The sequence below is a fragment of the Eucyclogobius newberryi genome, unplaced genomic scaffold, assembly GCF_026437365.1.
Source record: "Eucyclogobius newberryi isolate DKJ021-1_F unplaced genomic scaffold, fEucNew1.0.hap1 SCAF_22, whole genome shotgun sequence".
Classification (NCBI taxonomy): Eukaryota; Metazoa; Chordata; class Actinopteri; order Gobiiformes; family Gobiidae; genus Eucyclogobius; species Eucyclogobius newberryi.
The window spans coordinates 24,781,129-24,794,581 of NW_027315857.1; the positions used below are offsets into that span (position 1 = coordinate 24,781,129).

General features: G+C 42.7%; 1 protein-coding gene across 1 annotated transcript in view; it reads left to right on the top strand.

Moving 5' to 3' along the window:
- Positions 1-13,453, top strand: part of LOC140371676 (solute carrier family 12 member 6-like) — a 48,339-nt gene that overhangs the window by 29,013 nt on the left and 5,873 nt on the right. Inside the window, exons 12-23 of the mRNA XM_072458858.1 lie at positions 455-553; positions 1,333-1,390; positions 2,295-2,469; positions 2,674-2,792; positions 4,737-4,835; positions 5,645-5,764; positions 6,873-6,977; positions 7,058-7,226; positions 8,008-8,203; positions 8,961-9,130; positions 9,734-9,865; positions 11,204-11,311. Of these exons, the coding sequence (XP_072314959.1) occupies positions 455-553; positions 1,333-1,390; positions 2,295-2,469; positions 2,674-2,792; positions 4,737-4,835; positions 5,645-5,764; positions 6,873-6,977; positions 7,058-7,226; positions 8,008-8,203; positions 8,961-9,130; positions 9,734-9,865; positions 11,204-11,311 (1,550 nt within the window). The remainder of the gene's footprint in view (positions 1-454; positions 554-1,332; positions 1,391-2,294; positions 2,470-2,673; positions 2,793-4,736; positions 4,836-5,644; positions 5,765-6,872; positions 6,978-7,057; positions 7,227-8,007; positions 8,204-8,960; positions 9,131-9,733; positions 9,866-11,203; positions 11,312-13,453) is intronic.

The following is a 13,453-nucleotide window of genomic DNA, read 5'->3' on the forward strand; positions in this document are numbered from 1 at the left end:
ACATTTCTTTACAATACAAATAAATGATGGGTGACATGGTGAAAGAAGTACATATAAAGTAGTTGTAATGGCTGCATATAACATTTTTTTTTATTTCATGCTACTGACGGAATAAATCAAAGCAGAATAATCCCATTTCTACATTATTTTTTTAATGAGCTGAGATGAATAACTTCTTTAGTATAAATATTTTGTATATTTAGTAATATCTATACAAACGTCGTTCCAGCTTTTAGATAGAAGACGTCCAACTAAATTACCCAAAAAATGTATTAAAACTATTTAAGGCACATGATAAACAAAAAAATCAATGAAAAAAAATTAAATAAATACGGAGGAGTTTTAGACTGGGATTTGACATTAAAAACCTGAACAACCGAAAAAAAAAATGAATCGGCAAAAAAAGGCGTTGTCTCAGATGGAGTCGATGTTTTATTGCTGTTTGTTTCCGCAGGGATCATGGCCGGGTCAAACCGCTCCGGAGATCTGAAAGACGCTCAGAAGTCCATCCCCATCGGCACCATCATGGCCATCCTCACCACCTCCTTCGTCTGTATCCTTTCCAACCAAACGCGACTTATACCTGATATGATTCATTATTTTCACACTGGCAACCACAAGAGGGCGCTCTAGGCTCTGAGCGACGCAGAAGAAGAATCTGCACTTCCTCTGGAGTTTGTGGAGTTGTTTAGAAGTGACACAGAGGAAGAAGAATTCAGTGGATTTAGTGATTTGGGGTAAAACTGATGCTTTGCTAAACTTGTTAGCATGTTCTTTATGCTATAGTTATCTGAATAACTGTTCATATGTTATGTTAACATACCAGACACTTACCACAGTTCTGTCTGTGCCTCATGTAGCTGAAGGTGTTAGCGTTAGCATGCGTCATGTAGCTGAAGGTGTTAGCGTTAGCATACGTCATGTAGCTGAAGGTGTTAGCGTTAGCATACGTACACCTATTCACCATGTTCTCATCTGTTATTATTTTAAACTGCATTTCAAGATGAAATGTCAAATAAATTTACCCCAAAAAATGTGACTTATTCTCCAGTGCGACTTATCCATGTTTTTTTCTTCTGTATTATGCATTTTTTGGCTGGTGGGACTTATTTTCTGGAAAATTCGGTAATTGTCCAGTAGTTATTTAGGTCCCTGCTCCCCACATGCATCGCTTAAAAACACTCCCATGGTTAAAGTCACGTTTTATGCAATACTAAAAGTGGACTCAAAGGCTTTGTATAAATCTTGAACATGAGGGTGTGACGTGTTCAGGTTCAGGTCGTTCAGTTGTGTTTTAATGCAGCTGGAGTGTTTCCTGAATTCAGCGTTCAGATCTGACCAGCGTGTTGCTGTTTGGAACCTGCATCGACGGAGTGGTCCTCAGGGACAAGTCAGTATAAAAGCTTAAGTGTTTGATACTTATTCTGAACTGTGTGTGTGGTGTTTGGCCTTTAAATCTGCTCTTTAGTACTTTTTGATTTGGCATCTCATGATTTAGAACTTTAAAAAATGCAGATATAAAGAAAACACATACAATTACATATACAATTTTGTATCTGTAGTTGCCTTTACTTTGATTTAATGTGAGCATGCCATCTACTGGCAGCAGTGGGAAATGAACCGGGAAGAAGAAAATATAGGCCATTTAAGTAATGTTGATATAAGGTTCTTATGGAAGTTATTTTACGACTGTGTGGCAATGATTTATGTGCCTAAAAACTCTGATCAAACTGGGTGTAAATCTGGAAATAAACTACACAATCTTGGCCCTGTTCAGTCCCTCTCAGTCTGTTCACTTCATTGAGGTTTGGAGGATTTGGTGAAAATACATTGTCAACAAGCTAAGCAAAGAAGGAGAAAAAAATTTAAAATAACTGAAATGAATACTTTTTTCACTGGTAATCTAAGCATAAGATGGCCACGTCCATCACCAGCAATTCTGAGCATTCTCTGTGAAGACTAAGTTAATATCATCAAAGTGTTTGTACAGTTTGCCTTTTTTATTTATTCATCGGGGATAAATGCGCATACAACTTTGACCTTCAGGAAAGATGCTGGTGCCAGGTGATGGCAAAGTTTCCAATTTCAGCTTGCACTTCCTAGACAGGAAATTGGTGTTCATGTCAATAAAAAATAATAAATGAATAAATTAGCAGCAGAGAATGTGTGAGAAAAGGTTTGATAAATAAGTCTTATGTGTTTGTGCTGCACACTTATTTCAAATGCTGCAGACTTTTTATTACACTTATTTATTGTAAAGCTCAATGGACTGATTGACTCTACGCCCCCTGCAGGTTCGGAGACTCGGTGCGGGGGAACCTTGTCGTGGGGACCTTGGCGTGGCCGACTCCGTGGGTGATCGTGATTGGCTCGTTCTTCTCGACGTGCGGCGCCGGACTCCAGTCTCTGACCGGAGCCCCTCGACTGCTCCAGGCCATCGCCAAGGACAACATCATCCCGTTCCTCAGGGTCAGGACAAAATAAAACTATTCCCGGGCTCATATTCTCTTTCCATAGACGGGGTTGTGGTCGTTGCTGGAGGCCGTAGCGTTTTGTCATGGAAAACGTGAAGATTTAGTGTGTTTTTTGTTCGTTTCCTGCTGTAATGACCCGTTGCACACAGACGTATTTGGCGGTTTCCTGCACCTTTTCACCCGTGTCGTTCTCGCGCAGGTTTTTGGTCACGGAAAAGCCAACGGAGAACCGACCTGGGCCTTGCTGCTGACGGCTCTGATCGCCGAGCTGGGAATCCTCATCGCGTCGCTGGACCTGGTGGCGCCCATCCTCACTATGTAAACGCATACACTTCTGCTATTTAATGTCCTTTATATCTGCAGTGGTTTCTTTGCAGTCGGGAAAATGCGTTGATGATTCAACTAAAGAGACTTGAATAAATCTTGAGTGATGTAAGAAGATATTTTGGAGTCTAGAACAAAATTGGATGTACTTGTTCATCTTATTGAGGCTACACAATACTGGAACATATCGCAATATGTGACACTGTTAAAAGAAAAAAAGAGGATTTTTCACCGATTTGAGAACTCAAGCGACTGTTTTTTGTATTTTTTTTAAATGCGCATGTGCACACTCACCCCCTGTGACAGATTAAAAAGAATCTGAATCTGAAAAAAAGAAAAGCGAACTGTCGGAGCAGAGAGCGCAACACCCCCACCCTCCTGTTTATTCCGAGAGGCCGCCTCCCATCAAACCTCGTGCTACACGTGTGTTTGTTTATTAGCACGATTGATCCCATCGTCTGTCGTCTCCGCAGATTTCCGTCTCTTCTGAGCTCGAACAGTCTTTCTCGGTGTCATTTTGTACTATTATTCCTTTTCATTGTTACGTCATAAGGCGCTGGTACAGCTGGCAGCCCGGTGTAAACGCTCTCTCTTCTTTCTCACACTTATTGTGCTTTATCTCCTATATTTTGTAAATATAGTTAGTATATTTTTTCTATTTTACTGTACGATAGGGACACGCGCTGGAATAGTTTTTTAATTCAACTGTTTTTGACTTTTTTCGGCTGGATTTGAGCGTTTTTCGTTGCGTTCGTTGTGTTGTTGTGACGTGAGCTAGCTCCGAGCGAGCCCACCAGCCCCCCCCCTACGCCCTCCGGCCGCGCTAAAGTACGGCGTGTCGTCGGTACACGTTTATATGAAAGAGGAACTTCACGAACGATCGGGACACGCACTGGAATCCCTTTAAATTAACTTGTTTTGACTTTATTCGGCTGGATTGAGTGTTTTCGTTGTGTCGTTGCGATGTGTTTTGGCTCTGAGTCTCCCGGCTCCGGCCCCGCCCCCCGGCTCCGGCCCCGCCCCCCGGCCGGTGCCGTACCGCGTTTCCACAAAGGAGGAACTCATGAAACTGCGGAGAACAGTCGTCTTACCCGGAGATCGTCACGTTATCCCGTCGCAATACTGACCTAACCTAATACTGATGTGCAATTCTGTCATATGTGCAATTATGCACATATGACAATAATTGCATCTACCTGCGTTGCACCAATGAAATTTCCCCATGTGGGACAATAAAGGAATATCTTATCTTATCTTAAGTCAGAATCAGGAAAATATTTATTTCCCCTGTCATTGAACACAGTTTGCAAACATAGGAACTTGTCTCGGTGTTAAGGCAACAACATAAAACAATGAATGATAAAATAATAATAACAACGTCTAAAGAATCAAACATGGCATGCACACATTAAGAATTTACGAATGAAATGAGGTTAAAAAAAACTGCGATACTGATGCGTTCATGCCTTTATTAGTCAAACTGTATCAAATAAAATACTTAAAGGGCTAATATTATGCATTATTTGTCTTGTTAATCGCCCTTACACATGCTCTTAAGAACCTTTTAATTTAGTAATTGTTATATTAAATTATAACAAACAAAATTACATGTGACTCTGCCGTTTCCTCCCGGACTGACTGAGTTTTGGCGCCATCTCCTGACGGCAGAGGCCATTACACACAGTGGAATGAAGCTAAATGCTAGTCTAGGTGTGTTTTTTGATGCGGGAACAATGTTAGAACGGGGTTAAAAGCTCAAAGTCAATTTTTCATAATAAGAAGTGATAATGAAGACTAAATTGAGGCCAATTCGAGCAACTATCATGGAAAAAACATGAATAAAATCTGCCTGTTATATGCGTTTTGATTTTAAAAAACGCTACATTTCTGTTACGTTTCTCGTTTTCACTTTTTTTTGTCCCGTTTCTGCCTCCGTAGGTTTTTCCTGATGTGTTACCTGTTTGTGAACTTGGCCTGCGCTCTTCAAACGCTGCTCCGAACGCCGAACTGGAGGCCGCGCTTCTCCTACTACCACTGGTACGGCCCGGGCATTCGGCGCACTTTCGCCCCCTGCTGGCCCGGAGGCCGTTTGCGCCGCCGAAAGCGACTCCCGCGAGCGCTCGAATGAGTAGATCTTTGACATGTCGCGCGCCAAATCGGTCGAAACGTGAGACGAGATTGAATGAATTGTGCCGTGAGGATAAAATTGTGCGTCAAATCTTTTTCTTATTTTAAGTGCATAAACGAGTTGGGGGGGGGGGGGGAAATCCTTGCTTATTTTAAAAGGATTTGGGCTTTGATTTTATCGGTTTATAGTTTTTATTAGGTCCAGTTCTTGCCCAATTTTAGAGCTAAATGTTTTTTTTCTTTTCTGATTTTATCCAGAAACTTTTTTGTTTAAAAAATGTGCTCTACAGAGAAGGTTTGATTGGATTGTTCCTTTAACGAATTAGTGTTCTTGATCGGGCTGATCGTTAAAATATAAATTTCCTGAACACAAGCAACTTTTAATTGTAGCGTTTTACGAGGAAATATTAGATTAATTGCAGCGTTTTAATTTGCGAATAACCAAAATGTACTCTAAAGATTAATAATATTCAATTTAAAGGTGCATAATGTAACTTTTCTGACGTTTTTGTTGATGTTTGGCCTGGAATGTTCCACAGTACAGCATTAAACTAATCTTTTCATTTCTGCAATTTGAGGAGCTTTTAGTGCAAAAGAACAAAACAACCTTCTTCACCTTCTTGTTTCCATGGAAATGAGACTGTGATGCTATCGTATGTCATTACCTGGTCCAGAACTTCACTTTTGAGTTCTTGATGTTTTCGGGTGTTTCTCTTCAGGGCGCTGTCGTTTCTGGGGATGACGATCTGCCTCGCGCTCATGTTCATCTCGTCCTGGTATTACGCCATCGTCGCCATAGTGATCGCCGGCATGATCTACAAGTACATCGAGTATCACGGGTGAGTGTACGAAGTAAAACTAGTACAAGTACATGGAGTATCACGGGTGAGTGTACGAAGTAAAACTAGTACAAGTACATGGAGTATCACGGGTGAGTGTACGAAGTAAAACTAGTACATACACTCCCGCGTGATACTCCATGTACTTGAAGTAAAACTAGTACAAGTACATGGAGTATCACGCGGGAGTGTACAAAGTAAAACTAATACAAGTACATCGAGTATCACGGGTGAGTGTACAAAGTAAAACTAGCACAAGTACATCGAGTATCACGGGTGAGTGTACAAAGTAAAACTAGCACAAGTACATCGAGTATCACGGGTGAGTGTACAAAGTAAAACTAATACAAGTACATCGAGTATCACGGGTGAGTGTACAAAGTAAAACTAATACAAGTACATCGAGTATCACGGGTGAGTGTACAAAGTAAAACTAGTACAAGTACATCGAGTATCACGGGCGAGTGTACGAAGTAAAACTAGTACAAGTACATCGAGTATCACGGGTGAGTGTACAAAGTAAAACTAGCACAAGTACATCGAGTATCACGGGCGAGTGTACGAAGTAAAACTAGCACAAGTACATCGAGTATCACGGGTGAGTGTACAAAGTAAAACTAATACAAGTACATCGAGTATCACGGGTGAGTGTACAAAGTAAAACTAATACAAGTACATCGAGTATCACGGGTGAGTGTACGAAGTAAAACTAGTACAAGTACATCGAGTATCACGGGTCAGTGCACGAGTACAAATACAAAGTAAAACTAGTACAAGTACATTTTAGCTTGCTTTTTAGTCAGACAGGATTTTACAGATGTATATAAATGTCTTTCTATGAAGTTGGGCTAATTTGAGACTATTTTTACAACTTGTATAAAGTATAAACTTGTTTCTGTGGTGACTTCTGTCCAGCTCCTGTAGTTTAAACGTGGAAGTAGTTGAGTCAGTTTAGCTGGATGCGTAAGTCGTTAAGAGTATAACCTTTATTACTTCAACACATAAACAAATCAATACACTCGACTGGTTCAAAGTTATATTCTCTTGCCAACAAACAAACGTACCAACTTGGCGACAAAACCAAACCTTTTTCTTGGTTGTGTCTCAGTGCGGAGAAGGAGTGGGGAGACGGCATCAGAGGTTTGTCCCTGAGCGCGGCTCGCTTCGCCCTCTTGAGGCTGGAGGAGGGACCGCCGCACACCAAGAACTGGAGGTACGGCGTCCTTAGCTTTGCCTGACCAAAAAAAACACTCTTCACACGTCACCATGTCGCCCCGTGGCTCTTCTCCTCAGGCCCCAGGTCCTGGTGTTGTTGAAGCTGGACGAAGACGCTCACGTGAAGTCTCCTCGTTTGCTGACGTTCGCGAGTCAGCTCAAAGCGGGGAAGGGCCTGACCATCGTGGGAACCGTGGTCCCCGGGAACTTCCTCCAGAGCTACGGCGAGGCCCTGGCCGCCGAACAGGTGCTTGCAGCTCGGGTTCAGTGGAGTTTCAACTGCCTTCACTTCAATCCGCTCAGTCTGAAAATTTTAGCATTTGTTTAGGCCCAGATTAAACTGGTAGTTGATTTTGTGAGGAAAAACCACACAAACTTATATTATTTTGTCATTTTTTTATTTGAAACTAAGGAAAGCCTTTGTTACCACCAAAATTATACAAATTTGACAGAATTTCATTTTCAACTCGCAAATCTTTGAGGCTTAAAAGACAAACTTTAGTTTCTGCTTTTTGCATCTGCTCTTCCTAGTTCACACGCCCTCTGCACCGGGACGCGCCCTCTGCACCGGACACGCCCTCAAAGCTTTAAAGAGCACGGACTTTGTGTCTGATCCTAAAATATAACACCCGGACAGTTGGAAATGAGGCTCCTTAAAACTGTCTGCGATTAGGCTAACGTTTATTAGCATAGCCACGAGCATTAGCATTAGCTGCTAACAACCCAAAAACAAGGAGCTCCGCCTCAGTCTGGAGTCATCTCTAAGTCCACTGGTCCCTCCTGACCACAGTCACACATTTCTGGACAAACGGGGTCTTTGAGGAGAAAGAATCCTTTGTTTTGAGGCTGAACTTGCGGCTTTCGTCCTCCAGATGGCAGTAGTAACGAGCGCTCCGTCACGTCGGCCCCATGAATACGTTTGTTAGAATACTGTCGAACGTTCCAGGCAGTGCAACGAAGCCTCTGTGTGACTTTCCTGGTTCCATCTCTAAATAAAGAAATACTTGATGTTTGTTGTTTTTCGTCAGACTCTGAAGCACCTGATGGAGAAGGAGCGCGTGAAAGGCTTCGTGCAGTGCATCGTGGCACAGAAGCCGCGGGAGGGCATCAGTCACATGATCCAGTCCAGCGGTCTGGGGGGAATGCAGCCCAACACGGTGGTGATGGGCTGGCCACACGCCTGGAGGCAGAGCGAGGACCCGCAGGCCTGGAAGACGTTCATCAGTGAGTAACACGACGGGACAGCGGGGTCTTAAAGGGGACGCAGTAAGAGCTTCATCAGTGAGTAACAAGACGGGACAGCGGGGGTCTTAAAGGGGACTCGGTAAGAGACAGCGGGGTCTTAAAGGGGACGCAGTAAGAGCTTCATCAGTGAGTAACACGACGGGACAGCGGGGGTCTTAAAGGGGACTCAGTAAGAGACAGCGGGGTCTTAAAGGGGACGCAGTAAGAGCTTCATCAGTGAGTAACAAGACGGGACAGCGGGGGTCTTAAAGGGGACTCAGTAAGAGACAGCGGGGTCTTAAAGGGGACGCAGTAAGAGCTTCATCAGTGAGTAACACGACGGGACAGCGGGGGTCTTAAAGGGGACTCAGTAAGAGACAGCGGGGTCTTAAAGGGGACGCAGTATGAGCTTCATCAGTGAGTAACACGACGGGACAGCGGGGGTCTTAAAGGGGACTCAGTAAGAGACAGCGGGGTCTTAAAGGGGACGCAGTAAGAGCTTCATCAGTGAGTAACACGACGGGACAGCGGGGGTCTTAAAGGGGACTCAGTAAGAGACAGCGGGGTCTTAAAGGGGACGCAGTAAGAGCTTCATCAGTGAGTAACAAGACGGGACAGACGGGACTCGTGGCTTTTGCCGTTTGACGAGGTCGTTTCTGAGCCAAACTTTTTTTGTTTTTTACCACACACTCCGCGCGCCCCCCAACGGCCCCCTAACGGCCCGGCCCCCTAACGGGTCCCTCCTGTGTGGTTGCAGACACGGTGCGAGTGACCACGGCGGCTCATCTGGCGCTGCTCGTGCCCAAAAACATCTCCCTGTTCCCCAGCAACAGCGAGCCGTGCGCGGAGGGATACGTCGACGTGTGGTGGATCGTTCACGACGGCGGGATGCTGATGCTGCTGCCGTTCCTGCTCCGGCAACACAAGGTACAGTTGAGCCGTAATTCAGTTCCAAGTAGGAACCGAGCAAAAAGGTCCACGTAGTACTGGAACCGAGCGAACAAGTCCACGTAGTACCAAAACCGAGCGAGAAGGTCCACGTAGTACCGGAACCGAGCGAAAAGGTCCACGTAGTACCGGAACAGAGTGAAAAAGTCCACGTAGTACCGGAACCGAGCAAAACAATTTACGAACAAAAACGGACAAGACAAAGCGCACCGAAACGCCGGGGCTTAAACTGAACATTCGGAGCTCAATTGTGAAATTGGTGATTATGTTTGATTTGGTTAATAATTCCAGAGCAGAACGTTACAACACATTTCTTTTTTCAAGATTTTTTGGCCCGTTGGCTTTATTGTTAGTGTGAAATTGGGGATGAGAGAGAAGGAAGGACATGCAGTAAAATGTTGGGGCCGGGTCAAAACTTTGCGTTTTTTTTCTCAATTTAACTGACGGAAAGCAAATACTGCGTGTTTTTACTTTGAATAGAGAACAAATTGAGTTTATGATGTTGCCGCGTTTTTTAGACGAGTCCCCGAGCGAGTTACTGTGAATGCCGCCGCGGTAACGCCAGTCTGCATCTTCCCGTAGGTTTGGCGTAAATGTGGCATGAGGATCTTCACGGTGGCTCAAATGGAGGACAACTCGATCCAAATGAAGAAGGATCTGGCGACGTTTCTCTATCACCTCCGAATCGAGGCCGAGGTGGAAGTCGTGGAGATGGTACGAAACTTCTTAACGACAACGCCGCATCCATTCACGCTGGACGAACGAGTTCAAATAAGTGAAAATGACCAGAGTTAAAACTTGTATCCTGTCGCTTGCTAACGGTTTTGTTTTTTTTCTTCTGACGACAACCTCAGAACTGTAGAGCTTGTTGCCTTACGTTGAATGTTTTAGAATTGTTCGTGGTTTTCATCATCAACTTTGTGTTATTGAAAGAAGAAGAATAAGACTGTTCAAATCTTAATTTTAGGACTTGTCAAAATGTACAAGCGTATATATGTATATGTGTATGTGTATGTGTGTGTGTGTATATATATATATATATATATATATATATACATATACATTAATATATTAGTAGAAAAAGCTTCAGTTGTTTCATCTGGACTCAGTTAGACAAAATAGACGTTTCGACTCTCATCCAAGAGTCATTGTCAATAAAAGAATTTAGGTCGAGAACTCCGATATTAATACTGTTCTGTGGTAAGAACCGCCCATTGGGCGGAGCCTTCCTGAAGTAGAAAGAGTTTCAACAGAAACTCCCCCCTTGTATCTACTGAGCCTATTCAGAATCTTAATGGGCTATTAGAATCCTCTTTGTCTTTGTGAGACCCTTGCTCAACCACCCTGAGTACCTGATTAGCATCTAAATGTCCTTGTCCTGGTCCTCTACCTTTCCAGGGGTTCAGTATTCCATTATAGATATCAGGAAGATTGAATCTTAGCCCTCCATTCCTGTTTAAAGAAGGTCTTTCTTTTTTAACACAAATAGCTTCCTTGACTCCTCTTTCAAACCATCTTTTCTCCTGCTTAAAACCTTCACCTCACCGTCTTCAAACAAGTGATTAGAGGCTTCAAGATGGAGATGCACGGCGCTCTGAGGTCCTGAACTTGTATTTCTTCTGTGCTGATAAAGCCTCTTGTGTAGAGGCTGTTTCGTCTCACCTATGTAACGTTCTTTACAGCTTTCTTCACTGTCTTACCACAGAACAGTATTAATATCGGAGTTCTCGACCTAAATTCTGTTATTGACAATGACTCTTGGATGAGAGTCGAAACGTCTATTTTTTCTAACTGAGTCCAGATGACTACAACTGAAGCTTTTTCTACTATGGAACACGCCTGGACGAATGAGGGATTACACCGACATATATATATATATATATTTTTTTTTTTTTTTTTGCTGTTTTGAACAACAAGGCCCCAAAACTGTAGTAAAGTTGCCCAAAATATTGGCGCTACATCAGGTTTTCCGTGACTTTTTTCCATGTCGGATCCGTACAAATGCTGCCAAACTAAAGGTTTGTTGTATTTTTTCTTGTGTTTCGTCCTCAGAACAACAGCGACATCAGCGCGTACACGTACGAGCGAACTCTGATGATGGAGCAACGGTCTCAGATGCTGCGACAGATGAGGCTCTCCAAGTCCGACCGAGAGAAAGAGGTGAGAACAGGAGAGAAACGCCACCAGCATTTCATTTGCGGTGTGTTTGTAATTCGTTTTGGAAAAGGGTTTTCATATTCCGAACTATTGACATTTAAAGAAGATTATGCTTTGGTCTGCTGTATCCAAGCCCACAAAGCTTTCAAGAGCACGGACTTTGTGTCTGTTCCTACAATACAATACCCGGACAGTTTGAAACGAGGCTCCTTGTCTGCAAGTAGGCTAACGTTTATTAGCATAGCCACTAGCATTAGTGCATTTGCTGTCTCCTTTTTAAAAGTATTCACTGAAATGGAGTGAAGTGGTTTATGTAGTTCCTTCAACAAACCAACGCATTTAGGCCCATCAGCGTTCCATTTAATTACCGTATTTTCCGGACTATAAGTCGCACAAAACGTTTCATAGTTTTGGCGGGGGTGTTATTTATACTTATTTATATTTATACTTGTATACTTATACTACGGAGCGACTTATATGTGATATTAATTGTTATTTTCACACATTTCATACTCCAGTGCAACTTATATATGTTTTTTTCTTCTCACTTATGCATTTTTTGGCTGGTGCGACTTATACTCCGGTGCGACTTATAGTCCAGAAAATATGGTAAATCTATATAATCACGATGCGTTTCAAAATCACGACGGCACCACTTCCTTTCACAAACGTCGGCGGAGTCGTCAATCGGACCGTAACTGCGACTCAAAAGCGTCATAACTGTTGTTTCTACCGTTGGTTTTTCCTCAGCGAGTTCGTTGGAGCTTTGACGATGTAAGTTTGCACGTAAGTTTCGCTCCTCGTCGAGTAGAACCCTAAACGCCCGAGCAGAAGTCCCCCAAGTCCACGTTAGACGTTCCTCTAGTCCGAGCCCCTTTCGTAGCCGTGTGTGTGTTTGTCTTTAGCTGGGATGACTCACGTTGTGTTCAGGTGTATGTTCCCCCCAGGTACACGACGGGGAAGCACCCAAACGTCTACAAAGCAATGAGACAGGTACACCGTAGGGCTGTAGTCGGCTGCAGACGCTCTCGGACCACCACAGACTCGCTCCGCGCTAGTGGGGGGCGGCCATATTGAAATTTTGCGTCACAAAAATAATCCAAAATATGTGTCCAAAATAATGGCAACTAACAATGTAAAGGTCAAGTTTGCGCATTTACACTTTATTATAAGGTTACCATGCTTTTATTTTGGTAACGTTCTCTGGGACCCGAAGTAAGCCTTTTAAATTTGACCTATTGTCTTTTTTCTCTTTTTACCTCTCATGTTAAAATGTAATGTCATGATGGTATTATAATTACCCTGCTTTTATTATGGTAACTTCCTGTATGACCGGAAGTAACTTACTTATCTTAGAGTGCTAACTGTAGCTGCGGGCTACGGTTAGCATTTCTACAAATGTATAAATCTGATTTATTGTATGTCTTTTTCTGTCTTTTCACTTCTCATTTTCTAACGTGTAATGTCATTATGGTTTTACGTTAATGTTTTATTGTTTCTGTGTAAATTTAAAAACATTTTTTAAAAGTAGCTGCAAGCTAAATGCTAATGCTATGCTAGCGCTGCCTGCTCAACATCCACAGTACAATCCGTTTACTTATAGGTCAACAACATCCATTAAGATTCAATTGTGACTTAATTTGATTTAGATGTGTCAGTTTTCACCTGCGCCAGACCCCGCCCTCCTAATATTTATTTTATTTTATTCATTGGACACTAATATTTATTTAATTTTATTCATTTGACACACACCGAAGCAAATGCAATAGAACGGAGAAAGGTCAGAGTTGAACGTGATCGGACTTTATTTTCCTTTTCAAGTTTTTAAAGTAATTGACATAATACACGGAACAAAACACGACCAGACGAGTAAAAATAGAAATAAACATCAGAAAAGAAACACAATCATGGCACATTTAAATCAAAATTGCCACTTCTGTCCAATTCTTTTATTCACTTTTTGAGGTGTGATTTAAAAAGTGACAATTCCAACATTAGTCCAATTAATAATATGACTCGTTTCTGACTTTTTCACATCACGATTTAAAAGACATAATCTGGAACGATATTTCCCTCTGAACGAAACCCTTTGTAGCTGTAACGCGGTTCAGCGCTGGAAAAGGCCCGCTAACGTGGCCCTGGTGC